This window comes from Pseudopipra pipra, chromosome 11 (genome assembly GCF_036250125.1).
Source record: "Pseudopipra pipra isolate bDixPip1 chromosome 11, bDixPip1.hap1, whole genome shotgun sequence".
Classification (NCBI taxonomy): Eukaryota; Metazoa; Chordata; class Aves; order Passeriformes; family Pipridae; genus Pseudopipra; species Pseudopipra pipra.
Window position 1 is genome coordinate 16,494,576 of NC_087559.1, and position 14,615 is coordinate 16,509,190.

The 14,615-nt window shown below is 59.9% G+C and overlaps 1 protein-coding gene across 3 annotated transcripts in view; it reads right to left on the reverse strand.

Annotated features, from left to right (window-relative positions):
• The window catches only part of CACNA2D2 (calcium voltage-gated channel auxiliary subunit alpha2delta 2), a 209,160-nt gene that overhangs the window by 9,683 nt on the left and 184,862 nt on the right, over nucleotides 1–14,615 (reverse strand). For 2 of the 3 annotated variants that reach the window (XR_010433513.1, XM_064667862.1), the window contains exons 7-23: nucleotides 13,131–13,262; nucleotides 12,806–12,863; nucleotides 10,655–10,705; nucleotides 10,382–10,481; nucleotides 9,429–9,587; nucleotides 8,824–8,931; nucleotides 8,051–8,129; nucleotides 7,816–7,865; nucleotides 6,822–6,911; nucleotides 6,550–6,618; nucleotides 6,031–6,105; nucleotides 5,458–5,532; nucleotides 5,245–5,316; nucleotides 4,905–4,976; nucleotides 4,668–4,729; nucleotides 2,717–2,793; nucleotides 1,492–1,512 (exon numbers count right to left, since the gene is read on the reverse strand). Coding sequence is in view for 2 of the 3 variants with exons in the window: in XM_064667862.1 (XP_064523932.1) it covers nucleotides 1,492–1,512; nucleotides 2,717–2,793; nucleotides 4,668–4,729; nucleotides 4,905–4,976; nucleotides 5,245–5,316; nucleotides 5,458–5,532; nucleotides 6,031–6,105; nucleotides 6,550–6,618; nucleotides 6,822–6,911; nucleotides 7,816–7,865; nucleotides 8,051–8,129; nucleotides 8,824–8,931; nucleotides 9,429–9,587; nucleotides 10,382–10,481; nucleotides 10,655–10,705; nucleotides 12,806–12,863; nucleotides 13,131–13,262 (1,350 nt within the window). In the remaining variant the exon portion in view is untranslated. The remainder of the gene's footprint in view (nucleotides 1–1,491; nucleotides 1,513–2,716; nucleotides 2,794–4,667; nucleotides 4,730–4,904; nucleotides 4,977–5,244; nucleotides 5,317–5,457; nucleotides 5,533–6,030; nucleotides 6,106–6,549; nucleotides 6,619–6,821; nucleotides 6,912–7,815; nucleotides 7,866–8,050; nucleotides 8,130–8,823; nucleotides 8,932–9,428; nucleotides 9,588–10,381; nucleotides 10,482–10,654; nucleotides 10,706–12,805; nucleotides 12,864–13,130; nucleotides 13,263–14,615) is intronic. The other variant, XM_064667863.1, reaches the window with a different exon arrangement.

The window sequence follows — 14,615 nt, forward strand, 5'->3', positions numbered from 1 at the left end:
GGCGAGCCGGGTTAGGGGGTGCATCGAGGGGTGCTATGGGACATCCCGGGGACAATATCCCCCCCTGGCGGGCACCGCCACCCCCTCGCCCTCCCGCCGGCTCCTGGTGCATTGCACGGCACAGCCAGAGGTTGGACTGTTGCTCTCCGAGGGCTGTAGGCAGGGGCTGGGTACAAGCCGATGAGAGGAAGAGGAGGAGGAGAAGGAAAGGTGTACAAAACACTCGTACTTGGTCCATCAGCATTGCCATCACAGGGGCGCCGGGAGGAGGCAACTCAAGGCTGATAGAACAGGGCTGAGGTTGACACTTCCACCTCCCCGCTGTCCTGCCCGCCTGACCCTGTCCCCCGTGTCCCTCCCTGTGCTGCTGTGGACCCCACAGCCATCCCCCTGCCCGTGCCAGGAGCGGGTGCTGCCGGCGGGCACTGCATGTGGGACAGAGCACAGCGGTGGGTCCCCCGGGGACCGTGTGTGTTGGGTGTCCCCTGGCCCACCATGGGGCTGTGGGGGAGCTGTGGGTCCAGCCTCACATTCAGGGACATGGGCCAAATACTGCCCGTGTTGCATGGGTGACATCTCACTCCACTGCGGTACTGGCCCAAGGCACCCCCGCCTGCCTCGGTGGGACTTTGGGATCAAACTTGGCTGCTCCCAAGGGCACAGACAGTACCAAGACACTGCGGCTGCCAGGGGCGTCATGCCATGCTGGGCCCCAGGGCAGGGGGGACGGCCACTGAGCAGCCGTGGGGGCAGGCAGTGCAGCACCCCTGGGCTCAGCCACCCCGTGTCCCCACGGGGCCAGGCTTGCTGTCACCTCTGCAGCTGGGCAGCATTGCCCCAGGGTGGTCCCATCCCCACCTCCACAGAGGGTTTCTGCTTGGAGGACTGCCCCAAAAAACCCTGTCCCAGAGGGTGATGGCAGTGGAGGACTGGGTTCCCCAGCTGCCCTTTGTCCCTGCCACCTTTGAGCACCCACCCCACAGCCCTGCTCACCCTGCACAGCCCTATCCCTTTCAGGTTGAGTTGTCTTAGGGAGGAGGAAGCAGAGGAGCCGGAGAGGGGGAGAAGGAGCTGGAGGAGACGAGCGGGGGAAGAGGAGCAAGAAGGGGCTGCAGTGGGGGAGGAAGAGCAGGGCATCCAACTAGCTACAAAAAAACCTCGTGGATCGAAAACGGCAGTTTCATACGAGACCGGCTCTGGGACAAGATCGAACCAGGTTTGGGGGTGATGCGCAGGGAGGGAGTGGGGATTTTCGTGACAAAGCTCTCATGAACAGAACAAGACATGTTGCTTTCAAATAAAGGGGGAACTGGAGGAGAGGAGGAGGAGGAGGAGGAGAAGGAGGAGGGAGGAAGGGCGAGTTGGTGGCGGTTTGCAGGTTCGGCGTGGCAAACGGGCAGGGAGATGGGCAAGCAGGGGGCTGGGGGGGACTGGACACGGGGCAGGGGACGGGGTGGTGAAGGTGAGTGGTCTGAGACTGAAAATACTTGCCCTTCATTTTGATGTTTGGTACTGTGTGAATCCACCATAGAGAGAAAGCAAGAAAAACAACAAACAAAAAAACAACAAACAAAAAAAAAAGGGGTTGGGTGGAAAGGGGGAAGGGGGGCACAAACAATATTTTATTCAATCGACGTTTGAATAAAAATATTGTGTATCATAATCATACCAAAAGGAAACCTCTTGCAAAAAACGACATGAAGAAAACAAAAGAAAAACCCAATAACAGAAGGAAAAGAAAAGGCCACGGTGAAATAAGAACAAAAAAAATGCAAAGATATAACTAGAGAAATATATAGATATATATTCAATACTCCAAAGGAAAATGAGAGTCAGTAGCAAACAGTTGCAACAGTCTTGATATCAAAATGTCCTCACTGAGGGGGCATGCACGGCACAGTGGGCAGAGCTGGGGAGGACGGGGGGATCCCCCCTCCCGGGGATGGGGACAGCCTGGCCTCGTCCCTGCAGGGACATGGGGCTCCTGCCCATGGATGGAGGGGGTGGCAGGGGCCAGATCTGGAGCAGGGCTGGGGTCGAGCCACCGGGGTGGCTGAGGGGGAGAAACAAGGGGAACCGGAGGGGAGAGGGCAAGGGTCCGGTTCTCCCACGGGGGAGAGGGTCCCCAGGAGCAGCGTGGACCTGAGGTGGGAAAAAGGCTTGGGGGTTAGGGGAGAGAGAAAGAGAGAGAAAGGGGGGCCAGGCTAACACACACGTACACAGATTAATTCCAAACAAAAATTGAAACTAACCGAAACCGAACTCATAAAAAGAATAAATGGCTTAAACCAAAACCAAAAGAACTGTAATAAACCAAAGGAAATTAAAGAGATCCATGCAAACTTTCCCAGGCTTACAAATTAACTGGCTGCTACAGCGTCCTCCCTCGTCCCCAGGAGGCAAACAGGCAGCACATCCCTGCCTGCGCCGGCAGCGCCTGCCTGCAGCCCAGGGCTGGGGTTTTGGGGTGCAAAGCATAAGGACCAAACCCTGGCACCCCGGGGCACCCCAGGCAGGCAGCTCGCTTTCCCTCTGTGCCCTCACCTCTACTCACGCCTCTCTTATTTCTAACTCTGCTCTTTTTTTTTGCCTCTCACAGTGATCCCTATCTCTTTTCACAAGTCTTTGCTTCGTGTTTCTCCCCCTGACAGCCGCGGGCTGGTGTGGGGTGAGCGGGGGTGCAAGAGGGCAGCGGGGAGAGCCAGGGGCTACTTACACTTCACTTGCAGGATCTGGTCGCTGAGGTTGGCCTGGATGTAGTAGGTGCTGTAGGGAGGCAGAACCAGCCCCAGGCTGTGGAGAGGGAGAGCAGACACGTGGTGTAAGGCTTCAGAGCCACTCAGAATCCTTGGCCAGCTCCCAGTCCCTGCCTGGCACCTCCTAGCAGCAGCTCATCCCAGCTGATGGCAGGCAGCAGCCCCACTGGCCTCTTGCACAGCCTGCTCAATCCTTTTCTCCGAGAACTGCAGCCAGCACTGTTCTGGGGCATCCAGGGTCATCCCCACAGCACCCAGGGTTGTCCTGGGGGACCCAGGAACATACAGGACCGGTGGCTCCCAGGGTCACCCCCAGCACACCTACTGCCATCCTGGGGTAGCCAAGTTCATCCCCAGAGCACCCATGGCCATTCCCAGAACACGTAGGGTCATCCTGGTGGCACCCAGGGCCATCCTGAGGACACCCTGAGCACAGAAGGTGGCATGCCTGTCCAGCCAGAACTGAGATGGGCAGGATGTGCCAGCCCAGGAACCAAGGGAGATGCATGCAGAAGAGGAACACGACACCCCTGTGAGGGAGGAAGGCAGGAAGAGACACAGCCCTCAAAAGAAGGGACAAAACCTTCCCAGAGAGGAGAAACCAGTGACAACCATTATGAAGGCACCTGGAGTCAGGTGAGCCAGGAAGGAGAGGGGCCCACCAGCCAGGAGTCTGGCGGTGTGGGACAGTGCTGGGAAAGGAGGTGGCAGGAAGTGGTGCTGGAGCTGCTGAATCCACAGGACAAGCTGATGGAGGCAACTGGGCTCTTCAGTGGCAGCTGCAGCAGCCAGTGGCCTTTGGTGACAGTGTTTGTGCCAGGTGTTGCCAGGGATAAGCTGGTGAGGGCCACATTCCCGACTTTCATCGGATGTCACACCTGCATCAGAGCCACTGAGATTTGGACTTTGTCTCCCAAACACCCATCCAGCTCGTCCTGTCTGCACTGGGCAGCATGGTCTGAGCATTGCAGCAAGCATGGCAGAGGTGGTGGCCCCCCAGAAAGCATGTCAGAGGTGATGGCACCCCAAACCACAGGTGTCAGGAGAGTGGTGACTTTTTTCTGTTCCATGTTGGTGGTACCCCGTGCTGATGGTATCCCAGGGAAACTCGGGGAACATCCCTGTCACAGAGCAGAGCCATGGGAGCACAGGGCCCCTAGCAGCACCTTTTGCCCTACAGATGAACCTGCAGCCCTGGCCACAGCTGTGTCACCCTGTGTCATTGTCCCCTCCTGCAGCACTGTGCCATTCAGTTCCAGAGGGGTGACACCATGGGAGACAGGACTAGAGCTGCATGGGGGACACCTGGCAGTGTTGGAAGGTGGCTGTGACCCTTGACAGCCCCTGCTGAGCTGGGTGGTGGTGAGGAGGAGGAGGGTACAGTGGGCAACAGCAGGACCACTGGCTCCTCACAGGATGAAGTCAATGTGAGCTGCACAGCACAGAAATGATGATACTGGGGTCTTTCTTACGCATCTGTTGGCCCAGACTGGTGCAAACGGGGTGATAAATGCAGAGCTTTGCTCTCTTCTGCCTCTGTGGCCACTGACTGTGCTGCAGGGTGGGCACCTGTCACTGTCACCCACCCTAGAGCAGGCAGGGACCTGCATGAGCCCCTGGCTGGGTAGGCAGGTGGTGGCACGGGTATCCCTTGTCCAGCCCCTTGCACAGTAGCCACGCAGCCTGTCTGAGGACTGTGTTCCAGCTCCACAGTGCCAGGCAGCACTTTTTGGAGTGCCCTCCAGCACCGCGTGCAATGATGTGACCGCACATTTGCACCCCGGCAGCCCACGGGACAAGTCTCTGGTGGCCTCAGGGATGTTGGGAGCTGCAAGCAAAAGCCCCCAGCCCTGTGCTGGTGTGGGTCCAGCTGGAGCAGGGCAGTGTGGGTGCACTGGCAGCGACACCCACCTGTAGTTGGTGCTTTTGATGGGAGCCCACGTGTAGGTCCGGAACACCTCGTCGATGTATTGCTGTGGGTCAGAGGGAGCCAATGAGGCCTGTGTGGTGCCAGGACCTGCTGGCACGGTGACACAGGGCCCTGGCTCTGAGCCCAGTGCCAGACACAGCCCAACACAGCCTGCCACTGGGGCTGGGCACTCAGCACAGCAGCAGCTTTGGCTATGACCCCTTCCCCTGTAGCATTACCTCGTCCACGGACTTGATGAGGGTCTTGATGAACCTCTGCCCGTCATTCCCATCAATCATGCTTCTCCGGATCTGGGGGATACAGAGGAGGCAACTGAGGGCCACAGAGCAGTGCCTGTGGGCACCCATGCCAGTGGGGTGGCACTGAGGACCCATGGGGTGCATGGGTGAGCAGCCTGGGGGGTCATCATGCTGGCACCCAGGCGACAGTGACCCAGCTGCTGCCAGGGCCCTTAGGATGAGGCACTCCTTAGGGCAGGTTGGAGGGGCTGAGTGCCCTTTGCAACCACAGAGTGGAGGGGGCAGCCTGTACCCCAAAAGCTGCCCCTGGTCTGCTCACCTCCTCCTTGTTTTCATCCTCCAGCTCAGCGTCCAGGAAGTCCAGTGTCACCGGCTCACGGAAATTGATGATCTGCAGGCAGAAAGGGAGAGCCAGGGAAGGGCTCAGGGCTCCCACAGCTGCCGCTGAGTCCAGACAAACTCATCACAAATCCCACAATTAGCTCCTAAGGACCCTGGGAAGCCGTGTGTCCCTCAGGGGGCCTCTCCTCACCTGGGGCTGTAGGTTGGGGTGCAGCAGGACGTAGCCGTTCAGGTCGATGGCGAAGACATAACCATTTGCCCCCAGCTGTGAGAGGACAGGGGGAGAGATGAGGCTGGTCAGTCAGCTCTGTGGCATGGCATGCTGTGCTGTGCCATGCCATGCTGGTGTGATCACCCTCACCTCTGCAGGCAGAGCTCACCCAGTGTCAACCCTGGAGCTCAGCCTATTCTATCCATCTCTTTCTATTCTCAGGCCAATGGAATCTCTCACTCCTGGGGTGAGATTTTGGCTCTGGATTTCTCCCACTGCCCCCTTCCCCAGGCCAGTAAGGTTTATTCCCTGCTGACCCTGCAAGACTTTTGGCAGTGCTCTGGGTCCCAGAGCATGGCACAGCTATGATTCCTGCTCATCTGCCTGTCCCAGTCCCTGCCTGCACTCATGGCTCGTACACCCTGCTACTGCCAGTGCTGTTGGAGGTGTTTTGGGGTGCTGAGGGCACAGCTTGGGGCTTCCATCAGAGGGATTCCACACCAGGATTGGGCAGTGCAGGACAGGGACAGAGGGGAAGGGGTCTCCACGCACGTTGTATCGCGGGGTCAGCCTCTTGATGTCGTTGAGAGCCACATCGATCCCCATCACGCCCAGGATGAGCTGGTTCTGCAAGGAAGTGCAGGGAGGGAGGTGGGTGGGAGCAGGGCTGTCACGTGCCACCTCCAGTAAGGGGACAGGGAAACAGGAGGATGAACATCTTCTCCCTCTGGGGTTGTGTGGGTGAGATTTGGATACTGCAGGGGCACAGGGTGGGATGTGCCAGCCCCCCCAGCAGCCCCCCAAGGGACACTGCACCCCCCATGGTCTTGGAGCCGCCAGCTGTCCCCCCTGAACCAGGAGAGCTAACCAAGGCCATTTTGGGTCACAGGGATGGCAGTCACCCCCAGTCTCACCCTAGAGAGGGGGTGCAGAGCAGGCAGCACCCCAGGGGTGTCAGTGCCCCCTGCACCACAGCCATGCACCCAGCATTGGGGCACCTTCCCCACCCTGCAGCAGCCCTGCACCAGGTGTCCCAGTGCTGCCAGGGAGGTGGCAGCCACAGCCTCCTACCTTCCTGTCACTGCTGTCCTCGGTCAGGTTGAACACCGGCAGTGTGCCCGTCACCACCAGTCCCAGCCCCTGCACAAGCACAGAAGGGTGTCCCATGTCCCCTCACCAGCCTCAGGACCCAGGTGGCAGCAGAGGGGGGTTGCCCCCCTGACAAGGGAGATGGGGGCATGTTCTCTGTGGGACTCTGGAGCTGATGTCCTCACCCACAGATACCTGGGGGCTGTGCAGGACCCTGGGGGTCCCTCCCTGCACCCCAGGGTGGGGGTCCTTACCAGAGCATCCTGGTAGACATTGGTCCACTGAACCTGCTTGGCTCTGTTCCCAGCCAGGACCATGGGTCTGCCCAGAACATCCAGGTACTCCTGCAGGGACACAGGGCAAGGGAAAGGATGATGTGGGGGCCAAATATCTCCTTGCTCCAATGCAGTGACACTTTTTTCCTGTGCACACGTCAGGGGTTATCAATAGGGTGCTTGGTGAGGCCCCCAGCTGCAGGCTGACCTAGGGGAGGGGGCTCAGAAGCCACCAAACTCAGGTGTATTGGCTCCAGCTGGGACCCCAACAGGCCCATCATGATGCAAACAGGGGGCTGCTTGTCATCAGCTGTGGATGGGCAGGGCAGGAGCTCCCCAGGCAGTGCCAGCCAGAGCCCCCCATCTCCCAACCATCCCTGGGGCTGGGCTTGCTCCCTCACGTCTGGACCACATGGGTGCTGTCTCCACCAGCCTTTTGGGATCTTCTGCTGGAGCAGGTTTCCCTTATCCTGGCCCACCTTGGGAAGGCAGACCTCTGGGCAGGGAGGCAGCCCCCATGCCACAATGCCAGTCCCGCCCTGAGGGCTGCCCTGCCTGGGGACCCTCATCTCCTGCCCACCGTGGCACCTCGTGTGCATCCCATAAAGAAAAGGGGCAGGAAAGGGGCAGTGGGATGGGGTGTGGGACAGACACAACTGGCTCTGCTGAGGGGCTGCATCTGGGGCTGGCCCTGCCCACACTCAGCTCTGCTCTGTGCTGATTAACGCCTGATGTTTCATAATTAGTCACTCAAAAGGCAGCAGGTCCGTGGGGAGCTGCAGAAGATGAATTACTTATTTCAACAGCGCAGGGCCTGGCTGAGGGCTCAGCTCCCCAGCTCGCTGCCACGCTCACTGCCAGCCTTTGGGCTCTCCATAGTGGGGCTAGGGCTGCCTGAACTCTCCTCCAGGCAGGGCACCCTGGGGGGCAGCTCTGCCTGCCTGCCCCCTGCCCGCCTGCCCACTCCCCATACCTGCGTGTTGATGCGGATGGCGCCGATGGAAGGGATTTCAAAGTAGTAACCTTGGAAAAGAAAGAGGAAGGCAGCTGGAGATCCAGCTGTCTGCAGTCCAGCAGTCTGGCTGTCCTGCTGTCCATCCCTCCAGGGCTGCAGCCAGTGCTTTGCCAGAAGCATCACGCACTGAAGCAGAGGGGTGAGCCCCACACCCTGCAGCCCCCTGTGCCTGCTGGGTGCCAGCCCCGCTCACCTTTGTTGGCACAGGCCATCCACTGCAGTGGGGTCACGTCGTAGTTGTGCTGCCCGACGGAGAAGGTGAAGACCCGCACCTGTGGCAGAGCGTGGCAGGGAGGGCCATTTGCTGGGCACCTTCCACACTCGGTGCTCCCAGACAACGGCAACCTCCCCAGGGACAGCATGGCACTGCCTGCCTTGGCTGCAGACTGTGCTGCCCACAGACAAGTACAGGTGGGCTGAAGACTCCTGGGTATGCTGGCTGTGCTGGTAGCAAAGGAGCCTCCATCTCCTTGCCTGGTCCAGGCCAGTCCTGTCCCTCAGCATCACTGCACTGGCCTAAGCCACCTACCCCAGTGGTCTGCATGTTGGGGCATCGCTGCTCCCAGAGGGGTCTGTGCTCTCTGAGGGTGCTACAAGGACCAGAACCCCCCAACCATACAAGTTTCCAGGTCCTGGGTGGCAATGGGGACCTTCCTGCTAGTTTGTCTCTCTGCCAGCAGCCCTGTCCCCATGCTTGGGGTGTGCTCCCTCCGGGGCCAGTATTCAGGAAGCCCAGCAGCCTCATTCCGTCCCCAGCATCCCACGGGGTTCCTACTCCCGTGCCTCCTGCACTCCAAGGTGAGAGCTGGATATAAACCCATTTCCAGGGCAGTGGCTCGGTGCAGGAGCAGGCTGGTGGGGACGGAGGGTGGTGACGAGGCAAATGAAGCAGGAGCCAGCAATGGAGCTGGGGCAGCTGTCTCCCTCCCTGGCCCCAGCCCGGTACATGAACCCACAGCCCCTCACCGTCTTGTTGGGCCAGTTGTATTTCTCAAAGACGTCCTGCACCCGGTCCTCGCCGCCGTCCGTGAACATCATGATCATCTTGTTGCAGTTGGCACGTGTGATGTTGGACTGTGGGGCAGAGACAGCACCTGGGGCCGGACCCAGAGCGAGCGGCACCGGGCACGAGGCTGGATGTGGCCAGGAGGGCTGGCCTCAACCCATCTCTTTTCCCAGCCCTTTTCTCCAGGGTGAGGGTGGCCAGGATGAAAGGGCAGGAAGAGGGAGGCTGTCAGCTGGGGAATGATGTTGTGCCTATTGCTGCTTGGCACCCAACAGCATCATTCCTCTTTATTTTGCCTCTGGCATGGCTGCTGGCTGGATCTGGCCCCTCTACCCAGCCTTGTTAACCTTGAATAATCCAGAGGGGCAGCAGCTCCAGCAAAACCTCAGCTCCAGCATGCTGGGAGATGGGATGTCTCCCCCAGCATTGAGAAGGAGGACGAGGAGCCTTCTACACAAAGAAGCCCCAGGCATAGGGCAGCATCCAGGTACTCAGAATTCTCCCTTTGCCCTCAGCACTCATGGGTTCACTCTGCCCCCAGCCCCCAGCCCAGCCCCCAGCTCACATTCTGCAGCTGGTCGAAGGCGTACTCAAAGCCAGCCTTGTAGTCGGTTGTGCCCTTGGCCACCATCCCCTGCACGTCCTCCTTGAACACCTTCTTGTTCCGGATGTTGGCCTGCACCAGGTGCTTGAAGCACGACACCGGCTTTGCCTTCTCGTTGAACTGGGAGGCAGAATGGAGGGGAGTGGGTCACAGAAAGGGGATGGGGCAGATCCCAGCAGGCACAAGCCACCCGTTGCCAACGGGCGGCTGGAGCATCCTCTGTCCCACATCCCAGGGAGGGCTGATGCTGAGACTAAGCCTAGCTTGGGCTAAATCCAGCACTGAGCTGCCCAGTGTGGGTGCTGGCAGTGAGGGGTCACCCGCACCCTCACGTCTGCAGGACCCCCCAGCCTTGTGCAAGCAGCCGTGCTGTGCCTCCCTGTGCTGTCACTGGGAGCAGGTGCTGCCTCTGGCTTAAGGCTTCATTTGCTGGCAATTGGGCCCATTCATTAAGGGAGCAGCGATCCAGCTCACGGAGCCAGGCCAGACACGTTAATTAGCACTGGCGTGCTGGTGGCCAGACAGGGGAGGGCGGGCACGGGCTGGGCACCCGGCGACGCACAGATGTGGTGGCACGGCCGCTGTGCTGCGTGAGGTCACGAGCTGGTGACACAGCCACGGGGTGCAAGGTGTCACTGGCTGGTGATGGACAGGAGGTGGCTGGTTGGGATCGCCCCAAAAGCATCTCTGCCACATGCCCATGATGGGGGCAGCTTTTGCTTGCCACCACACACAGCCAAGCCCTGAGCAAACCTTTCCTTGCTTGTGTGCAGCTGGGTGGTTAAAAAGACAAAAAATGGCATTTCTCTCTGCAGAGCCCTTAGCCAGGTGGGTCTAGGGGCAAAGGGCTCCCGTGGCGGGGAGTTGGGAGATGCCTGGGGGTACAGCCCAGATGCTCTCCCTGTGGCACTCACCGAGGCCACGTTGACATAGTCATCGTCCGAGAGGGTGTCCAGCATCTCATAAACCGAGGTCTTCATCAGCTTGAGGGTGAGGCCACTCACGCTGCCGCTCCTGGCAGGAGACAGGGGTGCTGGGGGCTCAGCAGGGAGGGGGTGCAGGGCTCCCCACCAGCGCTGTCCCAGCGCAGCTTCCCTGGGGCCACTGGTGGGACAGTGGCACCCTGGCAAGCTGTATCCCCATCCTGGCCTGGCTCAGCCCAGCCACAGCCCCCACTGTGTACTCACACGTCCACAATGATGACCATGTCCTTTGGGGAGGAGGCACCTTGGATGTACCTGTGGGGTACAGAGGGAGGTCAGCAGGGTCGACTCATTTTGGGGGAAACCCAACCCCAACCCTTCTGGGTGCAGCCCAAGAGCAAAGCTCTGCCAGGGCACAAGCAGCTGGGAGGCTGTGCCAAGAGTGCCCATGCACCCAGGGCTGCGGTGACCCCATGGTGAGGAGCAGGGACAAGGTGGCAGTGGGCAGGTGGAGGTGAGGACACGGCTTGGTGTGGTGCAGCAGACGGCCAGCGACCCGCTGCTCCGTACCATACCAGCCTAATGAGCTCTAAATGCTAAACTCTTTCATCATCGCAGGCCCTTTTCTGCGTGCTGATTATGCTGACACACACATCCATATTAAGATGCTATTTACCCCCCTGGTAGCTTCAAAGGCCAGGCTGATTAGGTTATTTTTAGCTACAAGGAGGAAAAATAATAATACTACGTAAATCTTCCCCACTAGAAACAATTAGGGAACCCTCTGAAGCATCCGGTCCTGTGCCCAGCCCTGCTGTGCCATCCGGGGGCGAGGGCTGGCACAGTGCTCAGCACCCATCCTAGACATGGCCAGGCACTCCCAGCCTCCCCATCCCATCACGTGGGGCCCGATCCTGCCGTGGCTGAGGTCCAAGGGAACTTCGTTATTGGCTTGATCAGGATCAGGCCTTATATGAATTAATTAGTGTGTTATTAGTATCAATTACTCACCACTACTGGGGAGGAGTGGGGAAGGGGCAGGCTCTGATTGCTAATCCCAGGTCCTGATGTTCCCTAATTACAAGTGATTACCCGGGCAGGATGCTGGCACATGGGGCCCTCCCGATGTGGGTGCAGCATCCCCCTGACACCTTCCCCTCATACTGGGGAGCAGGACGGACAGGAGGCTGCCCAAGGTCCTCCTGCCTGCTGGTGGGGCCGGGGGGCTGAGTGCCTGCCCTGCTCTCCGGGGCTGGGCTGTCGGTGCGGCTCAGAGCCCAACTAAGATGCCGCCCGTAATGGGTTGTGGCAGCGCATCCATCTCCGGCTGCCCGGCTCACATGAATACCCTGGGCTCGGCGGGAGACGGCTGTGCCTAATGGTGCCATTCATCAAGGGAGGGGAAAGCAGGCGAGTGGCGCCAGTGGCCCCGTCCAGGCTGCGGGCGGGATCGTGGCCCCGGAGCTGTGGGTGCTGTGTGCTGCACCGGACCCCGGTGTGAGGGCTGGATAGGACCCCAAAGGGGTGTACCCAGGGCTGTGCTGCCCCCCAGCACAAAGGGTGCTGCTGCTCCTCCATGGCTGGGTGGGCAAGTGGGTGGCCTGCCTGGCTAGTAGGCAAGGAGCTGGGCTAGCTGCGCTCGGTAGCCCCTACACATCAGCAGCCCCTCCCTCCAAAACAGTCTTCCCAGTCCCTGCTCTGCAATAACCTGCACAGACACCCCATCGGGGAACAGTTAATAATTAATGTGGAGCAATCAAAGACAATTAACCATAGTAGCAGGGCCATTAATTTTCTGACAAGGAGAGGGGGCAGCTTCCGGTGTGGGCAGGGGGTGATCCCTTGGGATACAGGGCTCCCTGGGCACGTGCCACAGACTTGTGCCCGCTCCCCTCTCCCTGCCTGCACTTTTAGGCAGTGAGTGTGGGCAGGATGGGGCTGTAACTCCTCCAGCTCCAGCTGATAACCAGCACTGCCACACCAGCACCTCCCCCTGGGGTAAGGGGAGCCCACTCAATCCCACCTCACTCAGTGTGGGCTAAGTGGCTGCTCAGCTATCGCTGAGCCACAGCCTGGCGCTGCCTGCCCGTTCCTCTCTACATCCTCCCAGCTCGGTTTCCAAGCTGGTTGTTTTCCCATTTGGATGGGAATTCTGGCCAGGACTGAGTGCCGGCAGCCTTGGCTGTGGTGAGAGGGCACTGGGTTGCTCTCCACACTTTCATCTGCACCCAAAGATTTATCCTGCTCTGCCTTCCCAGGAAGAGAGGAGGGGAGCGGGAGCAGAGAGCTGCAGGTCGGATGCCTCTGCCTGTGTTATGGTGTCCCTTTGCCAATGCCAACCGTGTGTGAAATGAAAAGGGGAGGGAGCTGACTGCTCCCGGACAGGACCCCCCTCCCCACCCAGCACCCCCTTACCAGGGCCGCCGGCGCACGTCGTAGAGGTCGATCTTGTTGGGGGCTCTCCACGGGGTGGCTGTGGGGAGGAGGCAGGTGGTGAGCAAGGCAGGGCTGTCCCGGAATGGGGGACAGGGGGATGTGGAGAACAGGGCAGTGGGATGCCCAGGGCTGAGGAAGCAGCAGGCTCCAGTGATGAGCTCACACCAGAGGGTTCTGGCACAGCATGGGTGCCAGACGGTCCCCACGGCCAGCACTGGGGGATGCTCACCCACATCTCACAGTCAGAAGAGCGCAAGCTGCCCCTGGCCAACCCTCTGCCCCTCAGCCCCCCCCTGCCACGCACCAGGGTAGTAGCGGGTGACGCCGGTGGCGCTGCCGAAGACCTGCCAGAGCAGGGAGGGATCCTCCTTTCTGTTCTCAATGAAGACATCCTCCAGCGCCTGCGTCCAGTTCAGCTCGTTGAGGATGACAGTGGCTGTGGGAGACAGAGCCAGGGGTGGGCAGGTGGGTGGGGGGAGCAGTAGAGCTGGGGTAGGCTGAGGAGATGGGAACCATGGTGATGGCAGAGAGGGAGAGGTGTGTCCCCTCTATTCCTTCCCATGTAGGACCCCACAGGCCCTTCGTAGCTTCTCCCACATTCCCCCGACTCCCTCGCTCCCACAGGGCTCCAACATCCCCCTGCTGTCCCCTTGTCCCCAGAGGAACGAGCCAACCTCCAGGGCTCACAGAGCGCTCGCTGTCCCCCATCTGCTCTGGGGCAGACACAGCCATCACTGGGGACAGCTGGCTTGCCATCTCACCCCCTTCCCAGCAGAACACCCTGTGCCAGCCCCACTCCCTGGGGACAGCCACCAGCTGGGAAACCCAAGGCTTGTGTCCCCACAGGGCATGTGGAGCCTCCCGGGCCCTGCTCTGCATTCCTGCTGGCCCTGCACCTGACATAAAAGCAATTAAGATGCCGGCAAACAGCAGTTTTAAATTATTCAGCTATTAAAGCAAAAGATAAGCTGCCGGCAGCCCCAGCCTGTGATTAATCAAGAGGGGCTGGCGGGGCACGGGGGGGGGGGGGGGGCAGTGTGGCACAGAAGGTACAGGGCTGGTCGGCTGGTGGGGAGGCTGTGATGGTACCTGCCTGTGCTCACAGGGGGACCCTGGATGCTGTGGGTGCCCCAAGCCCTGGGCAGATGGGGGGAGTCCCACAGTGTTCACCAATGCTGGGTTGCCCCAGGACTGTGGCATGGAGGAGCCAGAGGTGGGTGCCACTGCAGGAGTGAATAGCCAGCAGCACCCTGGGAACAGGGGCACTGCTCCCTCCTGGGGGACCCTCAGTGCATTTTTGGAGTGCAAGGGCTCCCAGGAACACCCTGTCTCCTTGGCACTGGGCAAAACAACACAGTGTGGTGTTGCAGGGAAGCCAGTGTGTGTTTGAGGAGTATATTTAGCTCTCTTAAGGCTTCCTCCCACACATGATCCCTCCTGGAAACATCGTCATCACCCGTTCAAGCCTTCACTGTGCTCCTCAGGCACTGTCAAGATGTGGGTAGGTTTCACCCAGGGTGAATCCTGGATCCCTCTCTCCCAGTACCACTCCTTCCCTTAGGCATCCCTGGATCCCTCTCTCCCAGTACCACTCCTTCCCATGCCTTCAAACCATGATTTACTCCATCCATATCTCCCCAGCCATTCCTCAGCACTGTGCCCACACAGAGTGCTGTTACCTGGGCACTTAAGATGATTTCTTGTTTGGCTCTGCCACAGGATGTGGTTTTTCCTAGGAGAGGGGGCCATGAGAGGCTGCCAGGCTCCTGCCTGCCTGGAGCAGCCCTGG